At 44.6% G+C, this 15,109-nt stretch overlaps 1 protein-coding gene across 1 annotated transcript in view; it reads right to left on the bottom strand.

Moving 5' to 3' along the window:
- The window catches only part of LOC110197949 (retinal-specific phospholipid-transporting ATPase ABCA4), a 135,265-nt gene that overhangs the window by 71,441 nt on the left and 48,715 nt on the right, over nt 1-15,109 (bottom strand). Inside the window, 4 exon segments of the mRNA XM_078155530.1 lie at nt 947-1,036; nt 4,762-4,827; nt 7,658-7,862; nt 11,890-12,111. Of these exon segments, the coding sequence (XP_078011656.1) occupies nt 947-1,036; nt 4,762-4,827; nt 7,658-7,862; nt 11,890-12,111 (583 nt within the window).

Raw genomic sequence — 15,109 nt, 5'->3', positions numbered from 1 at the left:
AAGGCAGGAGTCTGATTACAAGGCTGGCTTTGTCGCCCACCTCAAAGAAAGTCAAAATGTCCTCCTGGCAGGAAAGATGAGAATTTGGGTTTGGGAAATGACAACTCTGAACCTGGGCCAACCAGTTAGGAATCATTAGGTAACTCAGACCAGAGCGATGGGGCTCTCAGATTTTCTGGACCACAGCTGAAGTAGGGGAAGGCTCTCTGGAGCTGGCTTCCCCCCTGCACATAAAGTCACAGGGCATTGGCTATATTTTCTGCCTTTCCTCATAGCTCATATCCGTCTCAGGGCCTAGTGACCCAAAGCAATTGTTCTTGCTAAATCCTCGGAAGTGAAGTCAGTGTATTTGTATAACTCACTTGGGATTCACTTAACAAGGGCATAAACACATTACCCACTTTGGGATAGGCTTTCTCCAGGAAATATGTGCTCATGTCTGGGCGTCCCCTGTCCTTCTCCCCCTGCCCCATACTTTTTTGCACATGTGTGACTGGTCCCTTCCAAAGGGTTCAGCTTTAATTTTGTCAATGAAAACCATTATTTTCCCTGGGATTCCTTTCAGCCAAATAGACTTATCACTCTGGTGACTTCTCAGAGATTTCCCCTCTCTTTTGCTTGGGTTTTACTGTTGGTCTACATAAGGCAAAGATTTTTTTAAATTATTTTTTTCTACTCTTTTTATTATCTTTTTTATCTTTTTTGTTTATTTTTATTTCTTTTTTTATTTTATATATTTGTAATTTTTTTTTTTTAATTTAGGGCAAAGATTCTTAATCTTGGGTCTGTGAATTTTAAATACACACACACAAAATTGTATTTCAATACAATTTGTTTCCTTTCTAATTCTATATATTTTACTTTAGAGAGTGAAAAATACAATCGTGGGAAGGGGCCCGTAGGGTTTCATCAGCCTGCCAAAGGGGTCCTGGTCTAGGGTTTATACCGTATATCCCCTCTGGGTGATCTGGGTCTTCCATTTCTTCTGTTATGGGTTCAGTCTTTTCCAGGGCCCTTTCTTCTCTTGTTGAACATCCTATGGGGACCAAAAGTCAGTTAACGCTCTCCATAAGCTCTGGGAAGGGTTAGAGGGCAGGAGAGGAGATAAGAGCGGAGGAGTTTTCCCCGTGAGAAGCAGCCCAGGAAGGCAGACACCAACAGCCAAGTCAGCACCTTAACATCGGGTCCCCTCCGGGAACCCACCCCCCCCCACCCCCACCTCCCCTGCCCGACTCAGCAGCCTCCCGTGACGCACTGAAACCAGCTAGAGTTTTCACTCAAGCTTTCTGGGTGCCCCCTTGCGCAATCCGTGCCCAGGAGTCACTGGCGTTCCAGAGGGCTTTGTAATACAAGCTGCATTGAAAGTCAGACAGTTTCAGTACACTGGGATGTGCCAGGAAGTGGAAGGGCCTGTCGGGAGGGGGCTTTTAACTTTGATTTGATGACAAGGTTTATTTGGTCTTCAGATATCCAATGTTCTTCTCCCCAGTCCATGGCCCCATTAGGGCAGTGAGGGAAGGGGGACAGATGGAGGTGGGGGGGTGCATAGGTGGGTCCTGTCACACGGGGGACTCCTTTGCTATTTTTAAAGATAGGCTTTGTCTTTGCCTTTTGTTTTTATATCATAGTCATTCCTTTTGGAAACAAACAAACCCTCCCCTCCTGCCCCTCCCCCATCACACAGAGAGTACATACAACATCATGCAATACAATTACCTCACCTGAATCTGTAAATAACATTCTGCCCTAATAGCCCCTGCTTCTCCACGTGGAACGGGGAGGTATGTTTCATTATTTACTCTCTGGGTCCTATGCATTTTTTTACATACCGGACACTGGGAGGGTGAGGGTGGATAGGAGGTAGAAAGTGAGGGCAGATAGGTAGGGTACCCTTTGGAGGTGGAATCTTGGCTCTGCCATTTGCTATCTTTGTGACCTTGGGCAAGTACTTTCTCCTCTGAGGGAACTGAAATGATTGCCTTACTTCCCTCATCTAGTAAACGGAGGGGGGTGGGATTAGATGATTTCTAAAGCTCCCTCCAGTCCTACATCTCTGATTCCAGTTGTCCCTGAGCAGCCCCCTGCTGTGATCCCACCACAATGCAGTGGGGGGGATGGGGTGCCTGGGGGAGGGGTATTTAGGCAAGTCCTTCTGTGTGTCCTTCTCTGCTATTTACCTTCTGAAGAAGGATGTGCTTCTTCTGAAAAGAATTTTCATGATGAGGTGAAGTTGTGATGTGATAAGATGTGAAGGACAGACAACCTGTTTACAAGGATGCTCCAGAGACTGGCTTTCTGCCTAAAACAAACAGGGGCTTCTCCATCAATTCCCAAGACTGTCCCTTTGAATAAAGGATTCCCATAGCTGAAGGAACCCTACCTTTTCACTCTCTTTCTTTTTAAAATTCATTCCTTCTACCCTAACAGAATGTAAGCTCCTTGAGCTCAGGAACTGGTTTTTGCCTTCATTTATATCCCCTGGGCTTGGAACATTGTTAACTCTTAATAAATGTTTATTGACTATCTAAAAAAAAATAGGAGAAGCTGCACAGAAAAACACCAAGCTGTCGGAATGCTTTGTGTTTAAAGTAATTTTTTTAAAAATCACCGAAGCCCACAAAACCTAGGTAAGACCTAAGAGAGAACAAATCACTACACGGATGTTTAAAGGGTCTTCCTGGGGAGGGCTAACCCAGGCCCAAGCCTACCACTATGGAGCGAATACTAAAAAGGCCCGTTTTTTGTGGGGGAGGGGAGGGGAAAGGCCAGGCTTCTCACATTTCAGGTTGGGAATCATTTCCTTGGTCCACAGAGCCTGCTTAAGGCCTCATCCCTGAAGTTTGTTTCTCTGCCTCTGTTCCCAGATACCAAAAAGAAAAAGGGTGGGGGGAAGTGGTCCTTAATTCTACAACCCTACCTTGGCCAGGTGTCCTTGATCAGTGGGAAGGGTGAACGGCTATCTAAAGCTTCATGGCAGAACAAATGCCCTTATCTCTCCTCCTTAGGGCCTTCTGTGAATTTGTGTCAACATGGAAGGGACCTCAGAATATTCGTTCTGAAGATTAACCCTCCAGAAACTCTGGCAGTCTCTTCAACTTGGGAGAACCGCCTGTTCCTTTTGAGGGTTTGAGAGGATGACGATCAGGTAAATAGGCAGGAGGAGGAGGAGGTTTTAAAGAGAGGCTCAGTTCTCCATTTATTCATTCATTCATTCAACAAGCATTCATTAATCCACCTTGGTGTACCAGGCACTTGGCTCGGCTCCAGGGACATATAAGGACAAAAATGTAAAAAGAAGCCTCCATTCTACTGGACAAAACCCACAAAGGATCATAATGTAGAGCTAAAGGCCATCCAGTCCAACCCCCTGACTTTACAAATGAAGCAACTGAGGCCCAGAGAGATTAAAGTGACTTGCCCAAGTCACACTGGCAGCACATGGTGTCATCGGGATTCTAATTCAGGTCTTCTGACACTAGGTACAGGACTCTATTGCCTAACCCTGTACAAAAATACGTGCACAGTAAGCACAAAATAATGTCAGGGGTGTGAAGGAAAATACTAGCAACATGTGAGGTTGGTAGAGAGCTCTTGGAGGAGGTGTTATTCAAGCTAAGACTTAATGGGAGTCTAAGGGGGGGAGAGTCCATTGGAGCAGAGCTTAGAAGACTGTTAGAATCAGAGATTCCCAAGTTGGGGTCCACAGATCACTTGTGGATAGATCTCAGGGAGTCCATGAACTTGGATAGGGAAAAAAATGATTTCAATCTAATTAGTTTCTTTGGTAATCCTCTGCATTCTATTTTATGCATTCACGGAGCTGCCAAAGGGGTCCATAACACAAAAAGCTCAAGGACCCTTGAAATTGAATAAATGAATGAATGAAAAAGCATGTGTTAAGCACTTACAAAACACAAAGCAAGAAGTAGTAAAGAGGATGCAGCTCTGGGCCTAGAGTCAGGAAGACTTGAGTTCAAATCCAACTTGAGACACTTACTTGCTATATAACCCTGGGCAAGTCACTCGACCTCTGTTGGCCTCGGTTTCCTCTAGTGTGAAATATAATAGTACCTACCTCATAGGACTGTTGTGAGAATCAAAAGAAACACTATTGGTGAAGTGTTTAATACAGTGCCTAACATAGGAGAAACTTAATAAATGTTCATTTCCTTTCTTCTCCCCTTTTCTTTGTTAATGCTGGGGATACAAATAGAAAAGCAAGACATTTGGTTTGGGGGTGGGGAAGAAACACCATCGAGGAGATTTATGGATGGGGCAGTGGGTTGCACTAATTGATTTTCAAGGTCCCATTTGACTCAGGGACCAAGTGATTGATTCTATGATTCCCAGGGATTTCCTTGCCCCCATCCCAAAGACTTCCAACAGTCATTAACACCTGAAAGGGCTGCTGTTTTAGGCTTCTCCTGAGAGAGTTACTCAATCTCCCTCACTCATGTTGTCAAGAATAAAAGGGCTTATCAGACACCTCTCACACACACTGGGGACACATGTGGGGGATGTTCTCAGATGCCCAAATGCCTCTGCAATGCAGCAGAGGGCCCTCAGGTGGCATGCTGACTCACCCACTAATAACACCCTCCTAATGATGGGCTACCCAGGTTCAAAGCCAACGACTGGCATTCCCACTGGAATCTCTCCAGTTGCTCCAGAAAGGGACCTGAGCCACCCAGTCATATCTCAATAGGACAGCACAGCACAGCACAGCACAGCACAGCTAGTTCTAAGGTTTTCAAGACTCACCTTCACCTCCAAGCCAATAGGACTCTTGCAAAAGGAAAAACCAAGGAAGTGGTGTTCCGTAGTCCCCTGGAAAACACACACAAACACACATAAACAAGGAGGTGTAGACTAAATGTTCTAACTGGGACTCCACCCAACTACATTCTTGTAGCGCCTGGGACTTATCTATGTGAATCTCAGACTGTAATTATAGATATTTATAGTTTCGCTAGCCATAACACACCAGAACTACAGCCTCCCATAAGGACTGACTGTTTTGCATGCTTTCATCAAAAAAGCCTTGGTTTTCTTATATTTTCTCATATTCTTATATCATTGGTTTTCTTATATTTTCAGGAAAGTTGGGGTGCTGAAGCAGACCAGAAAGAGAGGAGCCCACTAATATGAGCAATTTGGTACAGTGGGAAGGGTCTTGAGTTAAATCATAGCCCTACCACTTGCTACCCATGTGACCTTGGGCAAGTCACAATCTCTTGAGACCTTGGTTTTCTCATCTGTAAAATGAGGGGGCTCGAGCAGATGGTCTCCAAGGTCCTTTCCAGCTCCAGAGCTATGATCACATGATGCTCATGGGAACAGACCACCAAAAGTTGGACATCTGTGGTCTAGCCAATCATTCTGCTGCCCTAATGGAACTACTTATTGGAGAGTAGGAGAGAAAGCAAGACCGTGGGGAGTTTTCTTAACTGCCTGGCTACCCTGTCTGTTCATCAAAGCTATAATAGGCAATTTTAGTGCCTAGAACAAGAGCTACAGAACACATTCAGGGCGAGACTTATGAAAGGTGCCCTCAAAAAAACCTCTTTCATACAAATTGGGTTGGGGAGTGGGAAAGGACTTGGGCAAAATGTCCCACGGAATGGGGCAGAACCCCTAGGACACTGACACTACCCCCCATTATGTATAGAAACCCTTGGATACAGTTTTTTGGAAACTGGAGGAAGCAGTGCAAGGAGGGTCACCAGGGGTATAGTTGTCCTGGAAAGGAAGTGGGCTATGTGGTAGCTTCCTATATTAACTATTTTTTTTTTTTTGCTTTTTGGTGAGGCAGTTGGGGTTAAGTGACTTGCCCAGTGTCACACAGCTAGTTAAGTGTCAAATGTCTGAGGCCACATTTGAACTCAGGTCCTCCTTACTCCAAGGCTGGAGCTCTGTGCACTGTGCCACCTAGCTGCCCCCTTATTATTCTTATCAATGAAGTTCTAAGGTCAGTTTCGTCTCCCTGCTGAAGGAGTATGATGGTTGTTATCACTCTGCAGCAGGACTGACTGCCACTCCCTGGTTATGGCTCAGTTGTTCTTTTGTACTAAGCAAGGTTTCCCTAAAATGGTCGAACAGCTGTGAGTTTTGCATTCACACAAACCAGCACCCTGTCTAGAGTCAATTCCAGACTCACTCTCTCCTGCTGGCAACCTGTATCCTTTAAGACCCATGAATTAGGCAAGATATCAGTGGGGAAAACACCCACCCACTGGTTAAGCACAGAAGCTGGTTTTTAGTTGACTTAAAGGCCACTTAAATCAAGGTAAGCCTTTTCCAGCTGTAAGGACATGCTACTTTTTTAGAGTTAGCTGATACTTTAATTAAAAATGCTTTCATTGCATTGGACAGCACTGATGAAGGAGCTGTGTTTACAGGCAGGAGGAATCAATCAATCAACAAACATTTATTAAGTGTCTTCTTATATGACAGGCACTATGCTGGGATATGCAGGGGTTTAGGAAATGCCGGGTTTGGGGAATTTGGGGTGTTCTTGGGAATTTATGAAGGATGTGGCTTTATCAGCTGTCATTAAGGCATCCAGTAACTTTGCCTCCATTGAACTAGTTCCCATCAACAACACAGAGGGCTGTCTCCAAATTCCTACCCAAACCTATTTTGTGATGGGAAGTAAATCCTTTAGCCTATCTGGAACTCAGTCTTCTTATCAGTATAATTAGGGGGATGGATTAGGTAACTTCCTTCCATAAGAGTCTATATGATGCCCGGAGCTTGATCCTGTTAACATGGGAAGAGCTTGCCTCCAAGGCCAGTGGGCAGAATGGCTGTCCCATGTGAGCTAATTGTCCTTGGATTTCCTGTTCTAGATAGCGTCATTTGATGAGTACCTACCATGAAATGTGAGGAATAGTGAATGGGGGGGGGTAGAGGGAGGGCGGCGGAAATGGGGGGAAATGGAAGCACCTGGACTATGTCTGTCCTGAGGGAAGTAAGATCTTCATGAAACAAGGACAGAAACAAAATGGCCCTTAGTCCTCTTTGTCCACCATTTCTGCTTGTGCAGTGATGGTGGCAGAGCTGAAAAAGAAGAGGAAAGGATACTAAGAATCCCATGGTTATTAGATTGTCTATGGACATAAATTTAGCTACTGGTCCTCTAAATGTAGGATTCTTGTCCAATGACCTATAATAAGTAGACATACTGATGAAAGAAATAATCATTTTGGCATCACCTCTATAAATGAAACCAGAGAACAGAAGGAAGGTGTGACTAAAAGGGAGTGGTGAGGTGTTACAGTAGATAGACTGCTGGACCTGGAGTCAGGAAGATTCATCTTTCCTGAGTTCATATCCAGCCTTAGACACGTACTAGCTGTGTGACCCTGGGCAAGTCATTTAACCCTGTTTGCCTCAGTTTCCTCAGCTGTAAAATGAGCTGGAGAAGAAAATGGCAAACTGCTCTAGTATCTTTGCCAAGAAAACCCCAAATGGGATCAGGAAGAATCAGACATGATTGGAAATGACTAAACAATACCACCACAACAACATCTAAAGGGAAGTGTGGCTAGGAGGTTCTCCCTTAAAAAAGCAAAAAAAAGGAGCTGGTGAAGCTTGTTTCATCATGTGTCCAAAGGCAACAAGAGACATCACTTTATCTAGGTAGAGCTTTACTCACCTGGAAGTACTTGGTCAAGATACCAGGCCAGGAAGCCATAAAGGACTGCATCAATCAGCATCATTTTGATGGAGAGCAAGAAACTGAATTCATCCCCTTCCACGGGGCTCTTGCCAATGTTGCCCCACTGGAGTCCGAGGCCTTGCTCTTCGTATCGAGACAAATATTCAGTGCCAAACCCAAATGCCACAGGGGACAGCAGGCTCTGGGCAAAAAAGTTACAGATATTAGGGCCGGCCTCCTGGGATCTGCAGGACAGTCCTTTACATAACACAAGAGTACAAAAAGCAGAAAGAGTGACAGGAGAAGGCCTGTGTATTTCCCTCCAGTACCACTCAGTCAATGAGCATTTATTAAGTGCTTACTGTGTGCTGGGTACTGTGTTAACACTGGACGGCTGAAGAAAGATGAGGGAATCAAGAGGTATGACAGAGAACCTCAGGCCTCTGGGAATTCTGCCCCAGTCCTTGCCTGGACCACCTTTTCACCCAGTTAATAGAACCCAGAAGTCCTAGGCTGAAGGCAGTTAGTTGTAGTAGTGAATGGAGTGCTGAGCCTATAGTCAGGAAGACCTGAGTTTAAATCCGGTCTCAGACACTTAGTGGCTAGGTGATTCTGGGCAAATCACTTAATCTCTGTGTCTCAGATTCTCATCTGTAAAATGGGCATATGGCACCTGCCTCCCAGGGTTGTTATGAGGACAAAATGAGATATTTATAAAGCATTTTGCAAACCTTAAAATGCCGGCTATTGTTATTATTAATATTAGTATTATTTTGTCCTGCTCAGATATGTACCAGATCGTGACTTTGACCATGGCACTTATTTTCTCTGGGCCTCAGTTTCCTCAGCTGCAGACTTATTGTGAATGAGGATTGCTTCATTCTTTGTACTTGTATCCCTAGTGCCTCGCACTGTGCTGGCACATAGTAGGCACTTCAATATTTGTTGATTGATGGTTTGAGGGACTGAGACTCAATCACCCGCAACGTCTTTCTGGCTCTAAATTTCAGATCCTATGAATGGCATTGAATATTAGGACACTGAAAACTGGAAGCAGCACAGCAGAGTGCCTAGAGAGCCAGCCTTGGAGTCAAGGAAGACCTGGGATCGAGTCCCCTTTGTGACTCATGCTAGCTGGGCAACCCTGATCAAGTCATTTCTCCTTCCTGACTAGGCGACTCTCTAGGACTAATGTTTGCAGACAAGGTGCCAGCCTGTAATGGGAGAAGGAATTTCCATGTTGGTAGTTTCTCATGAGATCCCAGGTCCAGGATTCCTCCCAACTTTCTCTGCTCCTCTCCCAACAAAACAGCATCAACAACAACACACCAAAGTAAAACAGGGCCCTATGACCTGTCAGCCGCCTCCCTCCATAGGATGCAGATCATGGAATACCAAAGAATATTTGGTCCAGTTCTAGATGAGTTGAGAAGTCTACAAAGGAAGGCGGTGTGCCCAACACTGAAGTGTCCTGGGGACAGTGAGCCAGTCTCACTGGCACAGGGTGTGATCGTGAGGGTAGTCTGACTATGTCATGGACCACATAAGGGGCACAGGCTGGTATGATGGCACACCCTGGCACGCCCAGACCATGCTCTACAATATGCCTATGATCACTAGCATTTAAATAGTGCTTCAAGATCTGCAAAGCACTTCAAAAATATTTGATCTCATGACAATCCTGTAAGGTAGGGAGCTGTTATTATCATCCCCATTGTACAGATGAGGAAACTGAGTCAGAGAGAGATTAAGTAACTTCCCCAGAGTCTCATGGGTAGTAAGTGCCTGAGACAAGGACTGAATTTAGATCTTTCTGACCCCAGGTCCAGCACTCTAAACCACTTCACGCTCTGGAATAAAAGAAACCGAGCAGTGAGGGAAGGGAGATGAGAATGTAGCTTTATTCAGGGGACAGTAGAGAAGTCTTCTCTTTTTAAAATGGTGCCAATTTTAAATCACTTCTTATTCTCCAGGACAAGAGTTGCATTCCCACTTGTTTACAGAACTGACAGAGTGGAATGTTGCTCTTTAATGACCAGAATTTACCCAGCAGCTCAAATCTGATTTGTCAGAATTGCCGCAGCAGTGGCAGCCTTGGCTACAGATTTGAAACTTCCAGTTTTTGGAAAAAGGCAGCTCAAAGAAAGCCTCCCAGTAAGTGTTTGCTCACCTTTTGCCACCCCCAGACTAAAGACCAGTGCGTTTGTTTTCTCAGGCTGTTTGCAAGGAAGCCAAACCAGGTGGGTGAATTCCCCATGGTATCAACACAGGAAATTTGGAAGGCGAGTGGGATCCCTTTAATTAGGGCTCCACCAAACCCCTGGCCTGTATCACCACTTATCCAGGCCTGGCATACTTGTTTCCACTTATTCAAAGGCCTTGAATGTTTTGAGGAACTTAGTGGGACTTAGAGGTTCTTCCTTCAGGAGGAAGGTGGTCTCCAGACATATTTCTGTGAGGCCCAGATCTTTCTCCTTCCCCGAGCTAAGGTATGTATGGTCTCTGCATCCCTGGCAGACTTGGAAGTCAGGAGAATCCTCATAGCAGTCCTCCTGTCTGCCCAGTTATTACAGGAACTGACAGTGCCCATGTGTTGAGTGGAAAAGAATTGTTGTTGCCTGACCATTATGGGCAGTTTGGAAAAGGCCGTGTTATCAAGATCAACAATTAACTATTCATTTAATGACAGAAATAAGTGGCAAACAGCAATGGTAAACAGGGAGGAATAAGAGCTATGGTATTAGGTATTTTCCCAAACTAGAAGCAGATGGCATTGCTCCCCCATCAGAACCTGAATGGTAATGGAGAGAACAAGAGAAAAAAAAAGAAGGGTAAGAGAACTACCCTCTAAGAGGATGTGAGGCAGTTTATTCTAGTTTAATGAGCCACTGGGAAGGTGGACATTCGGAAATAGTTATAATGAAGGCAGAGCTGATTGCTAAGGCTTCCTGGACTGACGGGTCTCTTAGATAAGCAAAAGACAACCCCTGGTCTCCGTACCTGTTCTTCCTACCTTCCTGGATTTGCCAGGTCATCTTGGCATCCATTTTATCCATGCATTTTTAGGGCCTCAGCTTAAGGATATTTGGAAGGAGATTCAAAAATTTAGGTCCATTGGGAAAATCTAAAAAGTTGATTCTGGAAGCTTAAACACAGATTCGGAAATAAAAGGGACATTGCAGGGTATCTGGTCTAACTCTTTCATTTTACACACGAGGAAAATGAGGCACAGAGGAAATTAGCAACTCCTCCAAGGTCATAGGTGGTAAGTGGCAGGGTCAGGCTTTTTTGTTTCGTTGTTTGCTTTTTGGCGAGGCAGTTGGCGTTAAGTGACTTGCCCACAGTCACACAGCTAGTAAGTATCAAGCCTCTGAGGCCAGATTTAAATTCAAGTGCTCCTAACTCCAAGGCTGGAGCTCTATCCACTGTACCACCTAGCTGCCCCAAGGCCAGGTTTTGAATCTAGTTTATCAAACTCCAAATCCCAAATTCATTCCAATACACCACACGTATCACTGCTGAGTCGGGGAAAGGAAGCAGTAAAGGAAAAGGGCCATTCTGGATCTTCAAATGAACTCCATGGGCCTCAAGGGTGATCTGAGCTTTGCAAAGTGTTTCTAATTCAGCTTGATCTAGCAGGTCAGGACAAGAGCAAATGTGAGGAGCCTCAAAACAAGAAACTTATTTCTACTCCCTCCATTTATGACTTTTAGCCTTATGTTTCCTGAAACCAATGTGATCAAGTGGGCAGACCAGGATGGCGCTATTGGTGCTTTGGCCCAGGGCGCCAGTTTTAGAGAACACTGACAGTAGCGTTTCAGTTGTTCAACACAACAGTGTTCAACAGTTCAACACAACAGTGACTTGGCAGCACAGAAATGGCAAAACTTAGCATCTAATCAGTAAGAATCATCAGTAAGAATAGGAGGCTACCAGAAAGCAGGCTGCGGTGAGCTCTTTCTCCATCATTCTCTTTTCCATCTTCCTTCCCCAGAGTATTCTTGGTTTCCCATACCTCTCCCACCTCTCTCAGCTGTGGGTGTATTTCTTTCTGTTTGGCTTTGATTCAGTTTGTCATGCTAGCCTTAAGCGGAAACAATTTAATTAGGCAAGCTTCTCTTATGTGATGCTTCCAGGCTAATAGGTACCAATCAGCCCTTCTCAGAGAACGGGCATGAAGCCAACACCAGGACATTCCCATCCCATCAGGGAAAGAGGAAGATCCTTACCACCATCATCTTCATCTGAGTTGTCATACGCTCCTGCCAAGCAAAGCACAGGATATGAGGCAGGTAGAAGGTGAAGTAGAGGATGCCGCTGCAAGCTGCCGCCAGGTTGGCCTTGGAGAAGAAGGCACTGAAGAGGAAGCACTGCATGATGGTGGCCATGGAGAATACCAAGAGGAACAGGAAGAGGATGACTGGATTGCTGTAGTGCAGGACTTGGCCATGCTGCAAGCAAAGACATCACAAAGACGGGTGAGTCTCACGCACCTACATCAGTAATCCATCTCCACTAGGTTTTGCCAGATGCCTCGACAGCTCCCTCCCACCAACCTCTTGTCCGTGCTTGAGAATCTATCCTTAGAGACTAGAAGAAATTGTGCTTTGTTAAAAGAAGATCCCTCCAGGTACAGCAGTGTATGCTGGTAGTACCTGCTACTGGAGAGGTTAAGGCTCAAAGATCCCTTGAGTTTAGGAGTTCTGAGCTAAAGTTAGGCTAACATCGATTGGGTGTCTACAAAGTCTGACACCAACACTGCGAGCCCCTAGAAACTGGGGGCCACCGTGCTGCTTATGGAGGTTGGAAGTGTAGCAAATTAAAGCTTCCCTGCCAATCAGCAGAAGGGTAGAGTCAATGAGGGCCAACTGGCCTTGGTTGAGATAGGGAGACCCAGTCTCAAAAAAATAATTAAAAGTAAATAAATAAAATCCATACCAGATCTAAGTTTATGATCCTAGGAAATATACAGCCCAAGAAATACATCACCCAAATTATTAGTCATCAATCCAAGCATTCAACAAACATTAACTACCTACCGTAAGCTAGTCAGCTATGAGGCAGCTGAGTAGTGCAGAGGGTAGAGCTCTGGGCTTGAAGTCAAGAAGACCTGAGTTCATATCCTACCTCAGGCACTTACCGAAATCACCTAACCACTGTTTGCCTCAGTTTCCTCAACTGTAAAATGGGGATAATAATAGCATCTACCTCCCAGGGTTGTTATAAGGATCAAATAAGATAATGTTTGTAAAGTGCCTGGTATATAGTAGGTGTTATATAATGCTAATTGTTATTATTATGTCCCTGTGCTGGATCCTACAGATAGAAAAAAAAAAGAAGTAATTGTCCCTGCCTTCAAGGAAATTTGTCGCCTATATTCTACATCGATGTCTTAGTGTGAACTGGGTCGTTTTGACCCAGGAGGCAGCTTGGTATAATGAGAACTAGTTCAGGAGTCTGGGGTTCACAGCCTGCTTCTGATAAGCTTCTGTGTGATCTTGGACTAGTCTACTCAAACCCCCTAGGCCTCAGTTTCTTCATCTGTAAAATGAGGAAGTTGTGTTTGCTTGCTGATTCTATTAAATAATAATAAGATATTATTATAGCTATATTATTATATATAACACTATAAAATTCTGTAACATAGTAATACAATCTATTATAAAATAATAATAATTCACATTTCCATATCTGAATATATACAAATCAGTTTCCTCACAATGACCCTGGAAGGAAAGTAGAATAAATATCGTTCTCCCATTTTACAAGTCAGGGAACTGTGGATCAGAGAGGTTAAGTCTTTCACCTGAGGTCACACAGTTGGTAAGCATCACAGCTGGACCAGAAGGTAAGTCTCTGGGCTCCAAACCTAGCCCTCTACGCCCTAATCCATATGGATTTACTAATATTTTATGATGTAACATGCCACATTACACTATGTGACCTCAATGGGTAAATCAAGTCACTCAAAATTTGGTCAGACCATAGATTTAGAGCTGGAAGGAGCCTTAACTCAACCAGAGGAGTCAACTGGCTTATCTAAAGTCACACAGATAGTAAGTCGTAGAGCAGAGATTTGAACGGAGGTCCTCTAGTATGACAAATCCACTGTTCCATCCCAACTTCAAACAATCCCAATCAACTCAAAGAAATATAAGGGAGCCATTCTGGTATCTTTCATGCTTGATAACAGATTTGGTTACCTAGTAAGGAGTAGTTTAATTTCAAAGGATGGCCAGTAGGCCCAGCACTAGTATGGAACTGGTTCAGTACTAACTGCATTCTCATTGACGGTAAGCTCCTTGAGGGCAGGCATTGTTTCGGTTATGTCTCCTAGAACTGTATAGCCATGCTTCTGGAAGCAAGCTTTTCCTTATTGATGTTGTGAGTCTTTTGTAGGACTGACATGGAACCATTTTGGAAGAAAGGGGTTAAGAAACAGCCCTCACCAGAAGTAAGGATAAATAAAATGACAACAGTAACTCCTTCATGGAGCACCTTAGGTTTGCAAAGTGTTTTACACACATGATTCCATTTGATCCTCACATCAACCCCCTGAGGCAGTCAGCTGCTTTACAGATGAGGAAACCGAGGCTCAGAGAGGTAAAATAATGTGCCCAGGGTCACACAGTTGATAAATATCCGAGGTTGGATTTGAACGGAGATCTTCCTGGTTCCAAGTCCAATGATCTAGTCACTGGATTCCTTTGTCACAGGAGGTTAGAATGCTAGTCCCATCACTGTGCTGAATAAATATTCTAAGTTCAGACACTTTGGTAGGAGGTAACTTTTGGGAAGAAAGCCACCCAAAACATGCCAAATTCAGACGTTTCCAGGGAAACATCCTGGGCAGAGGCATGAGCAAAAGTATGCTTATTGAGAAGAAAAGTCTCCAATATGTCAATCAATCAAGAGACATTTACGTAGTGCCTAGGACGTGCCAGGCACTGTGCTTGGTACCAAAGACACAAAGAGGAAAGTAAAAAACAGCCCCTGCCCTCCCAGAGCTAAGAGCAGAGGACACAAGCAAACTCGCAGAGGAGGATTCAAAGGAGATGTAATAAGGCACTGGCAGCTGCGGGAACTGGAAGTGGCTGCATGTCATCCTGCAGTCAAGTCTGGAAGGAAATTGGGGATTCTAAGAGGAAGGAGTGAGGGCAACTAGGGCAAGAACAGGAAGGAGGGAGGATGGCATGTCATCTGAGGAAATGTGTGAGAAGGGCAGTGTACCTGATCTGTAAAGCATGGGAAGGGGAGAAATGTGTATAAGCCGAGGCCAGGTTGTAAAGGGCTCTGACTCTAGAAGTGATAGGGAGCCAGTGTTTCATCCTAAGCAAAGGAGTAATATGGTCAACCCTGTACTTTAGTAAAAGCATGATGGGCACCTGTCTGGGGGACAGAGTGAGTGAGGAGGGACTTGAGACAGGAAGACCACTTAGGAGTCTCTTG

This window comes from Phascolarctos cinereus, unplaced genomic scaffold, assembly GCF_003287225.1.
Source record: "Phascolarctos cinereus isolate Bilbo 61053 unplaced genomic scaffold, phaCin_HiC Scaffold_5;HRSCAF=322, whole genome shotgun sequence".
NCBI lineage: Eukaryota > Metazoa > Chordata > Mammalia > Diprotodontia > Phascolarctidae > Phascolarctos > Phascolarctos cinereus.
This window is presented reverse-complemented; position numbering and strand designations above follow the sequence as displayed.